This window comes from Antechinus flavipes, chromosome 6 (assembly GCF_016432865.1).
Source record: "Antechinus flavipes isolate AdamAnt ecotype Samford, QLD, Australia chromosome 6, AdamAnt_v2, whole genome shotgun sequence".
Lineage (NCBI taxonomy): Eukaryota > Metazoa > Chordata > Mammalia > Dasyuromorphia > Dasyuridae > Antechinus > Antechinus flavipes.
The window spans coordinates 186,510,523-186,523,662 of record NC_067403.1 but is presented as its reverse complement, the minus strand read 5'-3'; the positions used below and the strand labels follow the sequence as shown (position 1 = coordinate 186,523,662).

Sequence of the window (13,140 nt, the reverse complement as noted above, 5' to 3'; positions counted from 1 at the left end):
CAGCCTATTCCTGTAACCCTGTTTAAGAGATGAGGATCTTGAGGCCAGAGAAGATTAGATGACTGTCCTTGGTCCTACAAGTCATGAACATCAACATCAGGGTTTGAAGCCAATTCATCTGATTGAAGTCTGAATTCTTAACTTAATGTCTGCGCTTTAAAAATAATTTGATAATCGCACTTCTGTATAATTTGTTTCCTCTGTAAATCTTTTTTTTTATTTTATTCATTGAAAAACCTTATTCTGAAAAATCCAAGCTTCACTTGACTGACAAAGGGAGTCACGACAGAAGCATAGGTTAAGAACCTTTATTTATCTAAAGACTTTGTAAACCTCAAAGGTTTGCATAAGAGTAAATTATTAATCCTCCCATGAAATGTTTTGTTATGAGGAGTTAATTAAAATGTTGCATTCATACCATATTATATTTCCAAACAAAATGGTGGTTGTTCCCTTTTGTGTAGATCTGTCTTGGGTCTTAAATGCTTGACAAATAAGTCAAGAGGAAATGTCTTAAATTAAAAAAAAGAAAGAAAAAGAAAAGGGGGCTGTTATGAGCCTAGCTGTCCTCCAGGTCGCTCCATCCCCCTTCTTTCTCTTTCCTTTCCCCCTTTCCCCCCCACATGTCCACCTGCACTTATCTTTTCTCTCTCTCCAGTTATCTGCCTGGTGGGCCTGGGCCTGGTGGTGTTCTTCTTCAGCTTTCTGCTGTCCATCTTCCGCTCCAAGTACCACGGATACCCCTACAGGTGAGCCTCATGCTCTGCCCGCCTTCCCTCTGCCAGGGCCCCGGCTTTGCTTTGAAGCACAGGCTCCTCCAGTGAGACATTCAGATCCGCTTGATCCAATGCCAAGCCAGCCTCATCTCGGCTCCTTCAGCAAGTGCATGTGCTGGGTGTTACAGACGGTGCACATCCCCCACCCCAACACAGCCCACTTCCAGCAGCGCCCCTGCCTGCACGGTGCCCCTGGGAGAGACGTCAGGGTGGAGACGCGCACGTGCACGCACACACACACGCACCGAGAGGCACCCAGCTGTCGGAAGTGTGTGTGCCCACTGCTCTGACCTGTAGAGAGCTGTGGCTTGATATTTGGACAATCTGTGATTTCCTCAGTTTTCCTCTGATTGCCATTGAGGATTGCACCTCCTTTGCCTGTCGTGAGCATTTGTTGGGCCTGAAACAGTCTCCCCTGTGCCCAGATTTTTGGTCAGAAGCCTCTCCACGGATGAGCTCGTTTGATATTACTTGATATTAAAGCAAGGGAGAAACAGATAAGAGAGTGAGATAGAAATGGGGGGAAAGGGAGGAGAGATAGACCTCGATCCAGATGGACAGAGGACCTTGCTGGTGGAACAGCCGGAAGGCTGGTGGGTCTGGATTGAAGAGTATGAATTGGGAATTGAGGTATAAAAAGACTGGACGAGTATGAGGGGATAGGTTATGAAGGGCTTTAATACCCAACTGAGCATTTTGTATTTGATTCTGGACGCAATAGGGATTCACTGGAGTTGATTGAGTAGTGGAAGTGACAGGGTCAAACTTGGGTTTTAGAACTGACTCATGGATGTATGGAGAATGGCCCGGAGCGCAGAGAGTGCAGTAGGGCAGGTGTAAGATGATGTGGGCCTGCACCAGGCTGGGGCGGCGCCGGATAAGAGAAGGGGGTCTCGTGGACAGGCGTCACAGGTGAGATCTGCAGGGAAACAACAGCCCTTGCTTGGCACCTTCTTGGATATGGGGGATGAGACAGAGTGAGTGCTCTAGAATGGATCCTGCTTTGAGTGCCTTGAGATACTGGAAGGATGGTGGTGTCCCACCAGTAACAAAGGGGGCAGGATTTAGGGGGAAAGAGAATATGCTCTGTGAGGGTATTTATTCAGAGTAGACAAGTTTCAGTGAGTGTATTGCAGAGTGCCATGGAAGAAGTAAAGTAGAAAGGCCGGAAGAGGGGTGAGGGTCAGCAGAGGCCTTGGCTACATGTGACAGCTACTGGGGCCAAGGTGCTGAGGATTCCAGGGAGTCTATACTAAGCCAGGTCACTACATTCACCTTTGTCCCATGTCACTCCCGAGAAGGGCAGAAGAAATGCACCCTTTGTTTGAGGTGGAAATGTCTGAGTGCAGAACCCTGCATGTGCCGCTGCCTCCAACAAGTTTGCTGAGGTGCTTGAATGTTATCAGGGTGGAAAAATATATCTGGTCAGACTGAGAGATGAAACCCAAAGGTTCTAAAAGGAAGCAAGTCAAGGGACTCCTTGAGTTATAGTCTCATGAGTTTTTTGTTTGTTTTTTTGTTTTGGGTTTTGTTTTGTTTTGTGGAGATGGGACAGATTTAGTTTGGTTGCTAGCCTTGATGCAAGCTAGGAGCAAAATAAGAAAGGAAAAAATGTTTTCAGAGCTTGAAGTGATAGAAAACCACATTTAAATTAAAGAGAGAAGAGAGGGAGGAGACACATGGGGGAGAAAGATACAGTGAGGGGGGAGACAAAGATGTGTATAACAAGAGTTACAGAGACAAGGCAAGGGAGAGGGGGATACAGGTGGATAGAGAGAGGTATAAATACATATAAAGAGGAAGACACAGGCAGGGATGTGGGGGAAAGGGAGAGAGGGAATACCATAGGGAACAGACAGAAGGAGACGAATGGGAAGGTGAGAAAGATTTTATATGGGGAAGAAGAGGAGAGAGGGAGTCAGACAGTTGGGGGAGCATAGGAAGAGAAAGGAGAAAGAAACCCCCATCACTTGGATGCTCTTCCAGCCTCTTGCTATATCACCACCCTGCCTCCCAACAGCATTTGGCCCTTCCCTCCGTGCCTCTTTGGATCTTGCCTATGTGCTATCCTCCCTGGAGCAAGGCTCCCTTGGTCATGGAGACTCCATTCTCCCTCAGATGAAGCCTGGCCTTCCAGAAGCAGACTCTGTCCTCCACAGTTCCCAGTTCAGGCAGTCTCCATGTTCACCTCTCTAACATTTGTGCTCCCTCTCCTCCTGTGTTTGCAACTCCACTTTCCTTCCCGAGCTTCTTGCTCAAATTTGTGGCATTCTAATTCCTGTCTCTTTAAGTGGGTTTTGTCTCATTTTTGAATAGCTTTCTTCATGTTCTTTCCTCATCCACTTCAATGAAATAGGCATTTATAAACACTTATGGATTCATGCTTTGAGGGAGATGATGGATTCAGCTTTGGGGGTGTAGCAGCAAGACTGACTGGGGCCCAGGCTTCCCAGAGCCTCCATGCTCCTGGGTTGATATGACCTGGGTAAATACACAGATGCTCCCTTGTGGCTACAACAGGCTGTGAAACAAGTTAAAAACAATTGCGGCTGTCCCCAGTGTATCTGAAGGCCTTTCAGGAGGCAGTCTGCCCTGAGGGGAGTGGCTGCAGGTCCCAGGCGCCCCTGACAGGCGCTCCACAGGAGGGAGAGCAGAGCATCACAGACAGGGAGCAGTCATGACACCGTTTGGGAGGCCTGGAGAGAGTGTTAGTGGGAGTTGTGTAAAGGAAGCCTGGAAAGATGGGCTTTAAATATCTCACAGAATCTATCCTGTAAAATACTCGTCCAGAGGAGGCCACTCTGAAGCAGGACAGTGACATGCATAAAAAGGTGATATTGTGATAACTGAGTAGAGAATGGATTGGGGATGACAGACTGAAGGCAGGGAGGTGAGAAGGGAAGGATGGCCTGAACAAGGTCAGGATCTATGAGGGAGAGACAGGATGTGATGGAAACAGTCAGCCAGCCTGGACCAAGTGATCGATATCCTGTGAAGGATGAGTGAGGGCCAGGAGTCCAGGCTGGCTCCAAGGTTACCAGCCTTGGTGGGATAGGAAAGATGGCGGTGCTCCAAATAGATCCCTATGGCTGAGGGGCCGTGGCTAGAGGGCCGGTGGTACTGTCTGGCTTGTTTAGGTGACTTGGGACTAGTCCTTTACTCTGAAGGTTGATGATCTCCAGGGATCCAGGGTTACTGGAGACAAATCACACTGAAAATGGAATTTAAATGTTGTGACTCCCATAGCTGCCTCTCTGTGCTTAGCTCAGGTGCCCTTCCAAGGTCTCTGCTCCCATGCATCTTTAAAAGAGCCACACTGAAAGGAAGGGTTAAAGGTGTTTGGATTGAAGCTTGCAGCCCTTCCCTCTCCAAGGATACAAGGGTCTCATGGGGCATCAGTGCTGATAGAGAGTAGGCCAAGAAAATACCTGGCCCTTAGGATAAAGGCCACTTAGTTTTGGCTTGTTGCTTCCTGTACACGGATGAAAGCCCAAGGCTAAGCAGATCCCATATCGGGCCGAGGGACCTAGCAGCCATCTCATTCAGGATTGGGTACTGCATATCCCTAAGGAAGATTGTTTGAAGCACCACATTCTCTGACTATAGTATATGGAATCCCAGCATCAAGGAAAGAAATTTTTTTTGGTATTTGTGAACTTGCGCATTCTCCAAACCCTTTCAGAACTGCACTAACCCTAGTGCAGCAGCAGTAAGTGGGATCTTTTCTCTTTTTCAAATGTTTAAATTTGGGACATGAGAGATTGTGCCGTGTTCATAGCCTTTTTCTCCGAGATTCAGAAAGTCTTCATTACCTGCTTTTCTAATGCCAGGGCTTTGAATCAAATAAGAAAGGTCTTCCTTTCCTGATATCTATGATACTATAATGTGCTAGAGGCTTAGAGTGGAAGAGAGCTTGTGGGCTGGAGTTCCAGCTCCATCTCTTCCTTGCCATGTGTCTGGGCTAGCTGCTCCCATCACTCAGGGCCTTAGTTTTTCCCCACCAGCACTCATCACTCTCCCAAAGATTTGCTGGACTGTTTCCCCAGCTGTCCCTAAGACACATCATGCATATGTCTCATGTCTCTCTTCAAACTGAAGCCCGTTATTTTTCACCAGTACTCATCCTCCATTAAGCTTCTCGATTCTGTTTTGGGCACCATTGTCCTGGAATTCCCGAGGAGTCCTTCTTGACTGTGTCTTATGCATCCTTCCCTTGCCCAGTGAAATGCTCAGACCAGTGAGTTATGCCTTCTCGGCACCTCTGCATCCATCCCCTTCTCACACTCACACAGCCTCCCACCTCTTCTAAGCCCTTATCTGATCTTCTTGCCAAGATTGTTGCCGTAGCCTCCTATGGGTCTCCCTGCTTCCAATCCAGCCTCCTCACAACTGCCAACATACACCTGAGTCTGACTATCCTTCCATTACTCAGGAAGTGCATCGGGCCTAAGATCCAGTCTCCCTTCCCAACCTTGAGTGCCTTGGACAGTGCAGCTCTTGCCCACCATTCCCCTGCTGTTGGACGCGCTCTTCATATTCATCATGTCGACCCTCGGCTCACCAGATGTCATTTGGGGCTTGAGGTTCCCATGCCCAGAGCATGTCCCCTCCTCCCCCTGCACCTGGTGATTCTCCTGGTTACCTTCAGAGCACAGCTCAAGTGCCTGCCCCCTGCTGCTCAGCCCTCGCCTCCAAGCAGTGCTCTCTCACCTCCTTCCTAGGGTGTGGAGCCCTCCACCCCCTCTGGATGGTCAGCCCCTCAAAGGCAGCACCTTTCATTTTTGTCTTTTGTTTCTCCAGTGCCTAGCCCAGTGCCTGGCCTCTAGGTGAGTAGCGCCTTATCACATTTATTTACTTTAATTCAGGCTGCCAAAAGGATTACCTCTAAGTTCCTCCAGCTTTGAAAGCTTTGTGGCTTTATTCTTGAGCATGATTCCATCAGGAGGATATTGGAGGAATGGGATGGGTTTTGGTTATTTTTGCCCATTATCAGATCAGAGCAAATCCCTTGTGCCCTCCCATGTTCCAGAAGTTGGCATTCATAGAGCTTCCCAGGAGGCACTTGAGGGAACTGTGGGATGTGCTACTCCTCCCAGAGACCCCTGATGTCATAACAACAAGAAGCCTCTCGTGAGCATTCAGTGCAAGACCGCCCAGGGGAGCACAGACACCATGAGGAGAACGGCGCCCAAAGGGAAATGAGCACTGATACAGCATGGGTGCTGGAGAGCTGAGTGTGTCCAGCCCAGTTGGGTGAGAAGGCCTTCCTCATTCCTCAAAGACCCTTGTATTTGCAGTACAGAGGGACAGGTGGTCTCAGGGAGGGGACACTCCAACTCCCATTCCCACTCCCACTAGAGCATGAATAAGAGGGGGGCAGAGAATTGGAAAGAAGCAAAGGAAGAGTTGAAGCTCTCCATCTTGAAACTGAGCAAGTGGGTGGAAATTCTGCAGGCCATGAGAGAGCATTGGTTCTCTGAAGGAGGTGGGCCTGGACTTGAGGTATGAAAACAGAAGAAGTGAAATCCATTGAGATCACACCTCTGCCCGATCACCTGCAAATGCCCTATCATGTTCAATATTTCAGGAGGACAGCGTGTTATCATTGGGGTTACCATGGGGTCAGAGAAGCTTGTTTGGGCCCTTTTGGCAGTGGTGATATGGGTCACTGGGATGGCTGGGCTGGGACATGCTCCATCTGGGTGGTCAGATGTTTCATTCACATTTCTTTTTCTTAATTATAGCCCCTAGAAGAGGGGACGATATGTGCAATGGTGTGTCCATGTTTCTTCTTTTTTCCTGAACTGTGTGAATCTATTGGAACCCAGAATTGGAGTTTGGTTAGGGATGAACCAAGGGATGCAAGTCGGGCCAGGTAGACAAGGTATTCAGAGGGAGAGAACAGTCATATTGAACCACTTAACTGGAAGGTCAAGGTTGGAAGAGAGAAAAGGGCCACCAGCCAGGGATGCTGCTATGGGACAGTTCTGAGGGTGCAAGCCTGGAGCCCCAGTGAGGATGGTGCCTGGAATGAGGTAACTGAGAGGAAAGGAGAGGAGCTGTGACTTACAGCATGAGGTCAGGATGGAGAGAAGCAATTGGTCTTAGGGTTAGAGGAGACCATGGAACTAGGAGGCCAGAGTATTGGAACAGACATCAGTAAGAATGGTGAAGTTCCCTCCCCAGGACAAGGGCAGCTGAGAGTGGCAGAATGGCCTGAGGATGATACCATCCCTGGTCCTGAGGCCTTGAAAGGGAAATAGATCCCCTTCCCTAGTGGAGGCCTTAGAGCAGAAGGCAGAGCCAGGAGCACCAAGGAGTGGTTGCAAAGGTCAGGGAAAAAAATCATTAGTGAGACCCTTTGTGGCCCTCAGATACTGTGAAGTGATGGCAGTACTGGAGGAAAACCAAGAAAAATTGGGCTCTGAAAACAGGAGGGTGGAGAGTGTGTGGTTGCCCAGAGGCCTAGAGAAGCAAGATAGATTACTCCCCACTGTCCAATCCAAGAAACTCTGTGAATGGGATTGTATAGAACTAGACATACTTTGAAAATAAATCATATTTTTTACTTGTCTTTTTACTGGGTTTGTGTGCCATTCAGGCATTTCATGCACTTTTATGAGTTACATTAGGAGATATTAGAAGCATAACTCTGTGAGTCTTTGGTTACACTGTTAGAGTCTATCTATCAAAATGATTAGACAGATAAATGTGCTAGAGAAGAATCCATCATACCCAGATAAATAGAAAAGAATGATTGTGTATCTTTAGTAAGTTTAACAAATCTAAATCAGAACACACCTTGAATTTTAAATAATTGTAAACTACAAATAAAGTCAAACTTGAGATGGAATCATTGCCCAGATGGACAGGCCCTTCCCCTGTGTAGTCTCCATCTCCCAGCCCTGCCCCGAGCTCCTGAGTCTAAAAAATGTATGGACTGAAATTAAACATGTCTCTTGGAGCTAAGGGTTCAGGAAGGAGAAATAAGACAAAAGTGATGAACATTTTGTGATCCAAGAACTGGATGTTGATTTGGAGAACATGGTAGAGGTTGCAGAGAACTTTGTGTACCTTATCTTATTCTACCTTCATGCACCTCCAAGGAGAGTGGTACTGAGGTATTGTTCTGCCTTGGTTAACAATGGATAATTCTTGCAAACATAACAAGGACTGGTCAGCAACAGGTTCCTTTCATGAGATATGTGGTTCAAGCTGCTGGGAAAGACCTTCGAAGGCCAGTCCTCTCATTTTGGGAAAGAGGAACTGACTTTTTCTTAAAATGATCAGTACCATCTATTTAAAACCATCAGCAAGCATCATATGTAATGGGGACAAACTAGAACCATTGCCATTAAGATCAGGAGTGAAACAAGATTGCCCACTGTCACCATTACTGTTCAATATTGTATTAGAAATGCTAGCTTTGTCAATAAGGGAAAGAAGAAACTGTCCCAGGGCAAATTAAGTGGCTAGGGTCATTCAGATAAGAAGTGTCAGAACTGTGATTTGGTCCAGAGCTTCCCTGGTTTTGAGCTAGGAATCCTTCCCATGACACCATACCACCGCAGGAAGCATTGACAAGGATGTAGTTGTCTTTGGTCTGGCAGTAGAGCCACTTACTACTGCAGGGTGCCGTGTGACCCGGCTCTTGGTCTGGTGCTGGCACTCATTCTTAGATGGAGTTTACTTCCCTCTTTGAGGTACCCTCCAAGGCTCCTGTCAGTCTTATTCTGAGTAAAGGCTCATAGCTGATTGTGGCTACTTCTTCAGGGAAGAAATGGCAAGCAGGGTACCGCCCCCTATTTGGAAGTAGTTGAGGCACATTGAAGGCAGTCATCCTCATTGGATGGAGATGGCGTATCCCTCAGAGGCTCTAGCCGTACAAAAACCTATTCCATTGTCTCATTGTCGAGGCCAGGCTTCCTAGAGTACAAGCCTTGAGGGAGCCTCCCAACCTGGAAAGAGCTCAGCTAGAATCCCATTATCAAGCTGCATCTGCTTTCCATGGATGACTGAAGTTCAGCCTGGCTTGCCTCTTGGAGGCTGGAGTGTTGGAGGTGAAATGGCCTGAAGGCCCTTCACTGTCTCCTCCATTTCTACAGTGGCCATACCAGAAGGGCAGAAAGGAGACAGGGCCAGAAACCACACAGTTGTTCAGCTATGTAAGAAGCATTAACTTAGTGTTAACACTTTAAATGTGAGTTCCTATACAATAACTAGCACATGGTTACTATCTGCTAGTGGGGGAAGTCCAAGACCAAAGGGAGTGGGGGCTAAATGGAAGGAAGGCAAAGACTTGGCCATGCTGGTATGATTGGACATTCAGGGGCATCCAGAGCCACCTCTTCCAGATATATTGGGTCAGTCTTCTCAGAAGATTCTCCAGCAGACAGAATGCGATGAAGGAAGATAGAGAACAGGTTGATGAGCTGTCTGGATGAAAATACAACCAGAAACAGTAGTCTCGGCTGCTTTGGTGCAGAGGTGGGAATAGGCAAAGACAGATAACATGTTGAGAAATTTGGTTCTGAGTCAGGAAGGAGACCGATCCCAGTGCTTTGCAAGTAATTTAGAATCCTCCTCTCTACACTGCTGAAACCTGTCTTTGAGAGGAAAAGTCAGAAGGCTCTTGGCATGGACCCCCAAATCCCACCACTGAAACTGGCATCTATTAGATGGAACACAGAGGGAGCAACTCTTGGCTGATGTTGTCAGAGGAGACCTCGAGGTTGGAAAGAAGAATGCAAAGAAGGGTGAGCAGTTAGAACATCTTGAGTCTTAAACCTTCTTAAACAAGGGATTTGTGACTAGAACATGAGCAGGGTTTAGGAAGTGACTCCAGGTTTAATCGGTCTGTCAGCCCTCCTGCACGGGGCACCAGAAAATCCGACACCATCTCCTGAGCACCGCCCTCCATACTCTGCCCTCCAAGTAGTCAGAAACAAGGATCAGCAGGTGGGTATGAGCCCTGCCCCCTATAAAAACATGAAATGAGAAACAAAGAGGAGAATATGGGCTGTCACCAGGAAATGAGGAGAAGGAATGGCAGGAACATCCTCACAATATCAGAAGATGGTGACAGTCCTTCTGGGGAAACAGAAGGGGATCACCAGGGAGAGCCCACCATATGGACTTCACCAGGCTTTCTGACAGCCACAAAACTCTCACCCTGTCCCTGAAGGCCCGATACCAGGCAGATCATTTGAGGGTCTCCACTAGGACCTATTGCCACTCTGGATGCCCTTTGCAGAGGAGCTGGCTTTGGGCAGCACCTTGCTGCATGGCTGCAGGGCCTCATAGGACTAGGAGAATGATGCTTACCAACCTTAGGTGAGCCAGAGATCTTCAAAGGGGAAAGCTGCAGGGAGTGATCAGAGGCTCAGATTAAGTACTGAGATCCAAGAAGTGTACCTTTAAATGAAGCAGCTGGACCTGACCAGATTCTCCCTGGCACAGGAGGAGCCAGTGTGAGGGGGATGGGGTCTTTCCGTGCCCAAAGGCAGGTAGGTGCTTATGTGGATGGTTAATTTTACAAATAAGAGAGTTACATGACAACTGGACCAAAGTAAATGTTTGGTGCCAGGTAAAATATGACATCCCTACTAGAACCCACATCAAAGCTGAGCAGCCAGTTGCCTTCCCTGAGGGATCGATTGACTCACCAAGCCCCATGATAAAGCTCTTCTTGCTTTGTGATGTTGGTGTTTTGTGTGATTCACTGAGTGATATTTAAACACCCTTGAGCCAACCTCTTGAGGGAAGTTGGGCCTGTTTTCATGTGGTCAGTGACCAATCCTCTGGCCCAAACCTCTCTACCGGGCAACCCAGGGTAACCTTCATACCTTAATAAGTCACTAGCATATAACATTAGTGTTGGCTTTAAGCACATAGAATTCATTTCTTTAGGTGGGTATGATATTATTCAAGCCAGGGGATCTGCACTGGAGGTTTTTTGTGTCTGTATCTTTAGGCAGTCTGATGAAGCTAGTGAACCGTTTATTTTTTTTTCTTTCTTTCGGGTTTTTTTTTTTTTTTTTTTTTTTTAATGTTTGGTTGAGGCAGTTGGGGAATTAGGGTTAAGTGACTGGACCAGGTTCTCACAGCTAGGACGTGTTAAATATCTGACACCACATTCAGGTTCTCTTGAATTCAGAGCTGGTACTCTAGCCACTGCACCACCTAACTGCCCCTGGACCCTTTCTTACAATCAGGTTTAAAAACAAAACAAAATGAGAATTCACAAGAATTTTGAGACCAAATATATTAGAATGCCAGTGCCAGATATTTTTTAAACAAAAGTGCTGGCTCCTTAGCTAAGAACTTTTCATCAAATCCAAATTCATCTTACAGATGAGGAAATTGAGAATAAATTATGTAAAATGATGTGCTAAGTCTTTCATTTTTAATGAATTAGTCTCTGTAAATTTAATTTTTGAACCTTTGTTTGAAAATGGAGTATTCAAATATAGGTAGGAAATTCAATAATAGGTTGTCTCTTCTTTTTTTATGGTTTTCTTTTGTGGGATTTCTCTGGATTTTGTAGTTTGGCAAAAAACTATCTACTCCAAACAGGAAAATGAATAAGCCTTCCCATAAATTTGTTTTTAGTAGTTCATAAATTCGGAAAGTGTGATTTATACATATATTCAAGCTTTGTGAGGAAATTGAAAATTCACAGATGTTGCCTTTTCCTTTGATTCCTGCTAATGCAAACATCAGCTAAATGCTCCTGTCTCTGTGCTACCCCTTACCTATGGCAGACCCTTAGTCAGTATGTATTGAATTGAGTTTATGATGTTTTGTTGTCTGTGTCCACATGGAGAGGCTTGGATCAATGGATGACTTCAGACAAGAAGGTTCCTCAAGCTGGATGCCTAGCCCTTAGTATGCTATTGACCACCATGGGCCTTGAGTGTTGAGTAGTACATGTCCCAGAATAGCTATAGGGAGTGGAAAAGGAGATTTTGTGACCCTTGAAATGCATGTTCATTCCTAAAGAGTCCTCCTATTCAGGGGCCTTCTCCAATGCCAGGTCCTTCCGGACACCTCTCCACCTGCCAGCCATATCTCCCTCACCCATTTCCCATAATGACCTCTAGGCATTAGCCATGAGTACCTGATTATCTTCCTTCTGATGACCCAACTGCTAACCTTCCATGTTTACCCTACCCTACCTTGCCAGATCAAGTAAAAGGATTTCGCCACTGGATTGAATGGCCCAGATTTAACTTTTAAATGTCATTTATTCTCTACAATTGCCTTCCATTATGTCCTAAATACTTTCATTATTAGCTATGTTTTGACATTTTAAAAAAAGTTTAATATAGAATAAGTTTGAAAAGCCTTATTTATTCTGGGGTTTGGGGATAAGGCTGTCATTATTTGCAGCATTTAATATTTTTTCTCTCTTTTGCAGCTTTTTAATTAAATGAAATCCTGGAGGATTTGCCCAAGATGAATGTTTACCATGAAGATAAACTGTACCTGATCTTGATACCAACATTATGTTCTTTAGAATTTTGGTGGTTCCATCAGTAACTGTGATAAGTTAGACTCATATGTAATTATTTGTGCATTCTGCTAGTTAAAATAATAGAGCATTTAATTTTTAGGAAGACAACGAAGGTAAACACCACTTTTACAAAGGACACCTCAAATAGCTGTTGGAGGGTTTTATTTATTTCTAATACATGGTACAGGATTGGAATGAAATTAACAGTTACTGAATTGTTCAGGAATTAGTCAAAAAACCCAAATGTAATCCCTGTAAGTGTTCTTGCCAATGTTCCAGACACAAACCATATGCATGAAACCTATGTCCTATGTATATGAATTAGCTCTGTGACTGTGATAAAGTGAATGGGCTCTCACAAACAAGTGTGTTCTTTTGGGGAGAATAAAGTTATTGGTGGAGGGGTCTGAGCAGAAATGGAACCACCACTGTGACACTCACCCCAGAAGTTAACAGGAATCTGGATTGAGCAGGAAACACAGGCCTTCCCCAGCTTCAGAATCCGTCCTTGGAGTCCAGGCTAAATCCAGTGCCTGCCCTATAGAGATGTCCACTACAGTATGTGGGGATTTGTCTAGAGGCAGATTTAGGTGGACTTCAAGAAATTCTAAGTATTAGAGCTATTTGAGAGTGGGAGGGAGGCAGTGGCCTCCTTCCTGAGAACTTCAAGCAGAGGCCAGGGCATGGGTTGTGCAGGGGAGTCTTGTTCAGGGCTGGCTTATAGACTGCCTTTGTGGAGTGGCTGGAAGGGCAGAGTAACTGATTCTTAACTGCGTGAGCTTTGGGGGTGGGGGGCAGGGACTTGGGGAAACATTCCCTTGGCTTCTTTAGTAAGCTGATTTGGGGTTT

At 46.1% G+C, this 13,140-nt stretch overlaps 1 protein-coding gene across 3 annotated transcripts in view; it reads left to right on the top strand.

The window, feature by feature from the left end:
* The window catches only part of TUSC3 (tumor suppressor candidate 3), a 76,953-nt gene extending 64,297 nt beyond the window's left edge, over window positions 1-12,656 (top strand). Inside the window, exons 9-11 of one of the 3 annotated variants that reach the window (XM_051965383.1) lie at window positions 659-749; window positions 5,577-5,602; window positions 12,196-12,656. In XM_051965383.1, coding sequence (XP_051821343.1) covers window positions 659-749; window positions 5,577-5,583 — 98 coding nt within the window. In that variant the 3' untranslated portion in view covers window positions 5,584-5,602; window positions 12,196-12,656. Of the gene's footprint in view, window positions 1-658; window positions 750-5,208; window positions 5,544-5,576; window positions 5,603-12,195 lie in introns of those variants that run through there. The other 2 variants (XM_051965382.1, XM_051965380.1) reach the window with 2 other exon arrangements.
* Window positions 12,657-13,140: the final 484 nt, after the last annotated feature.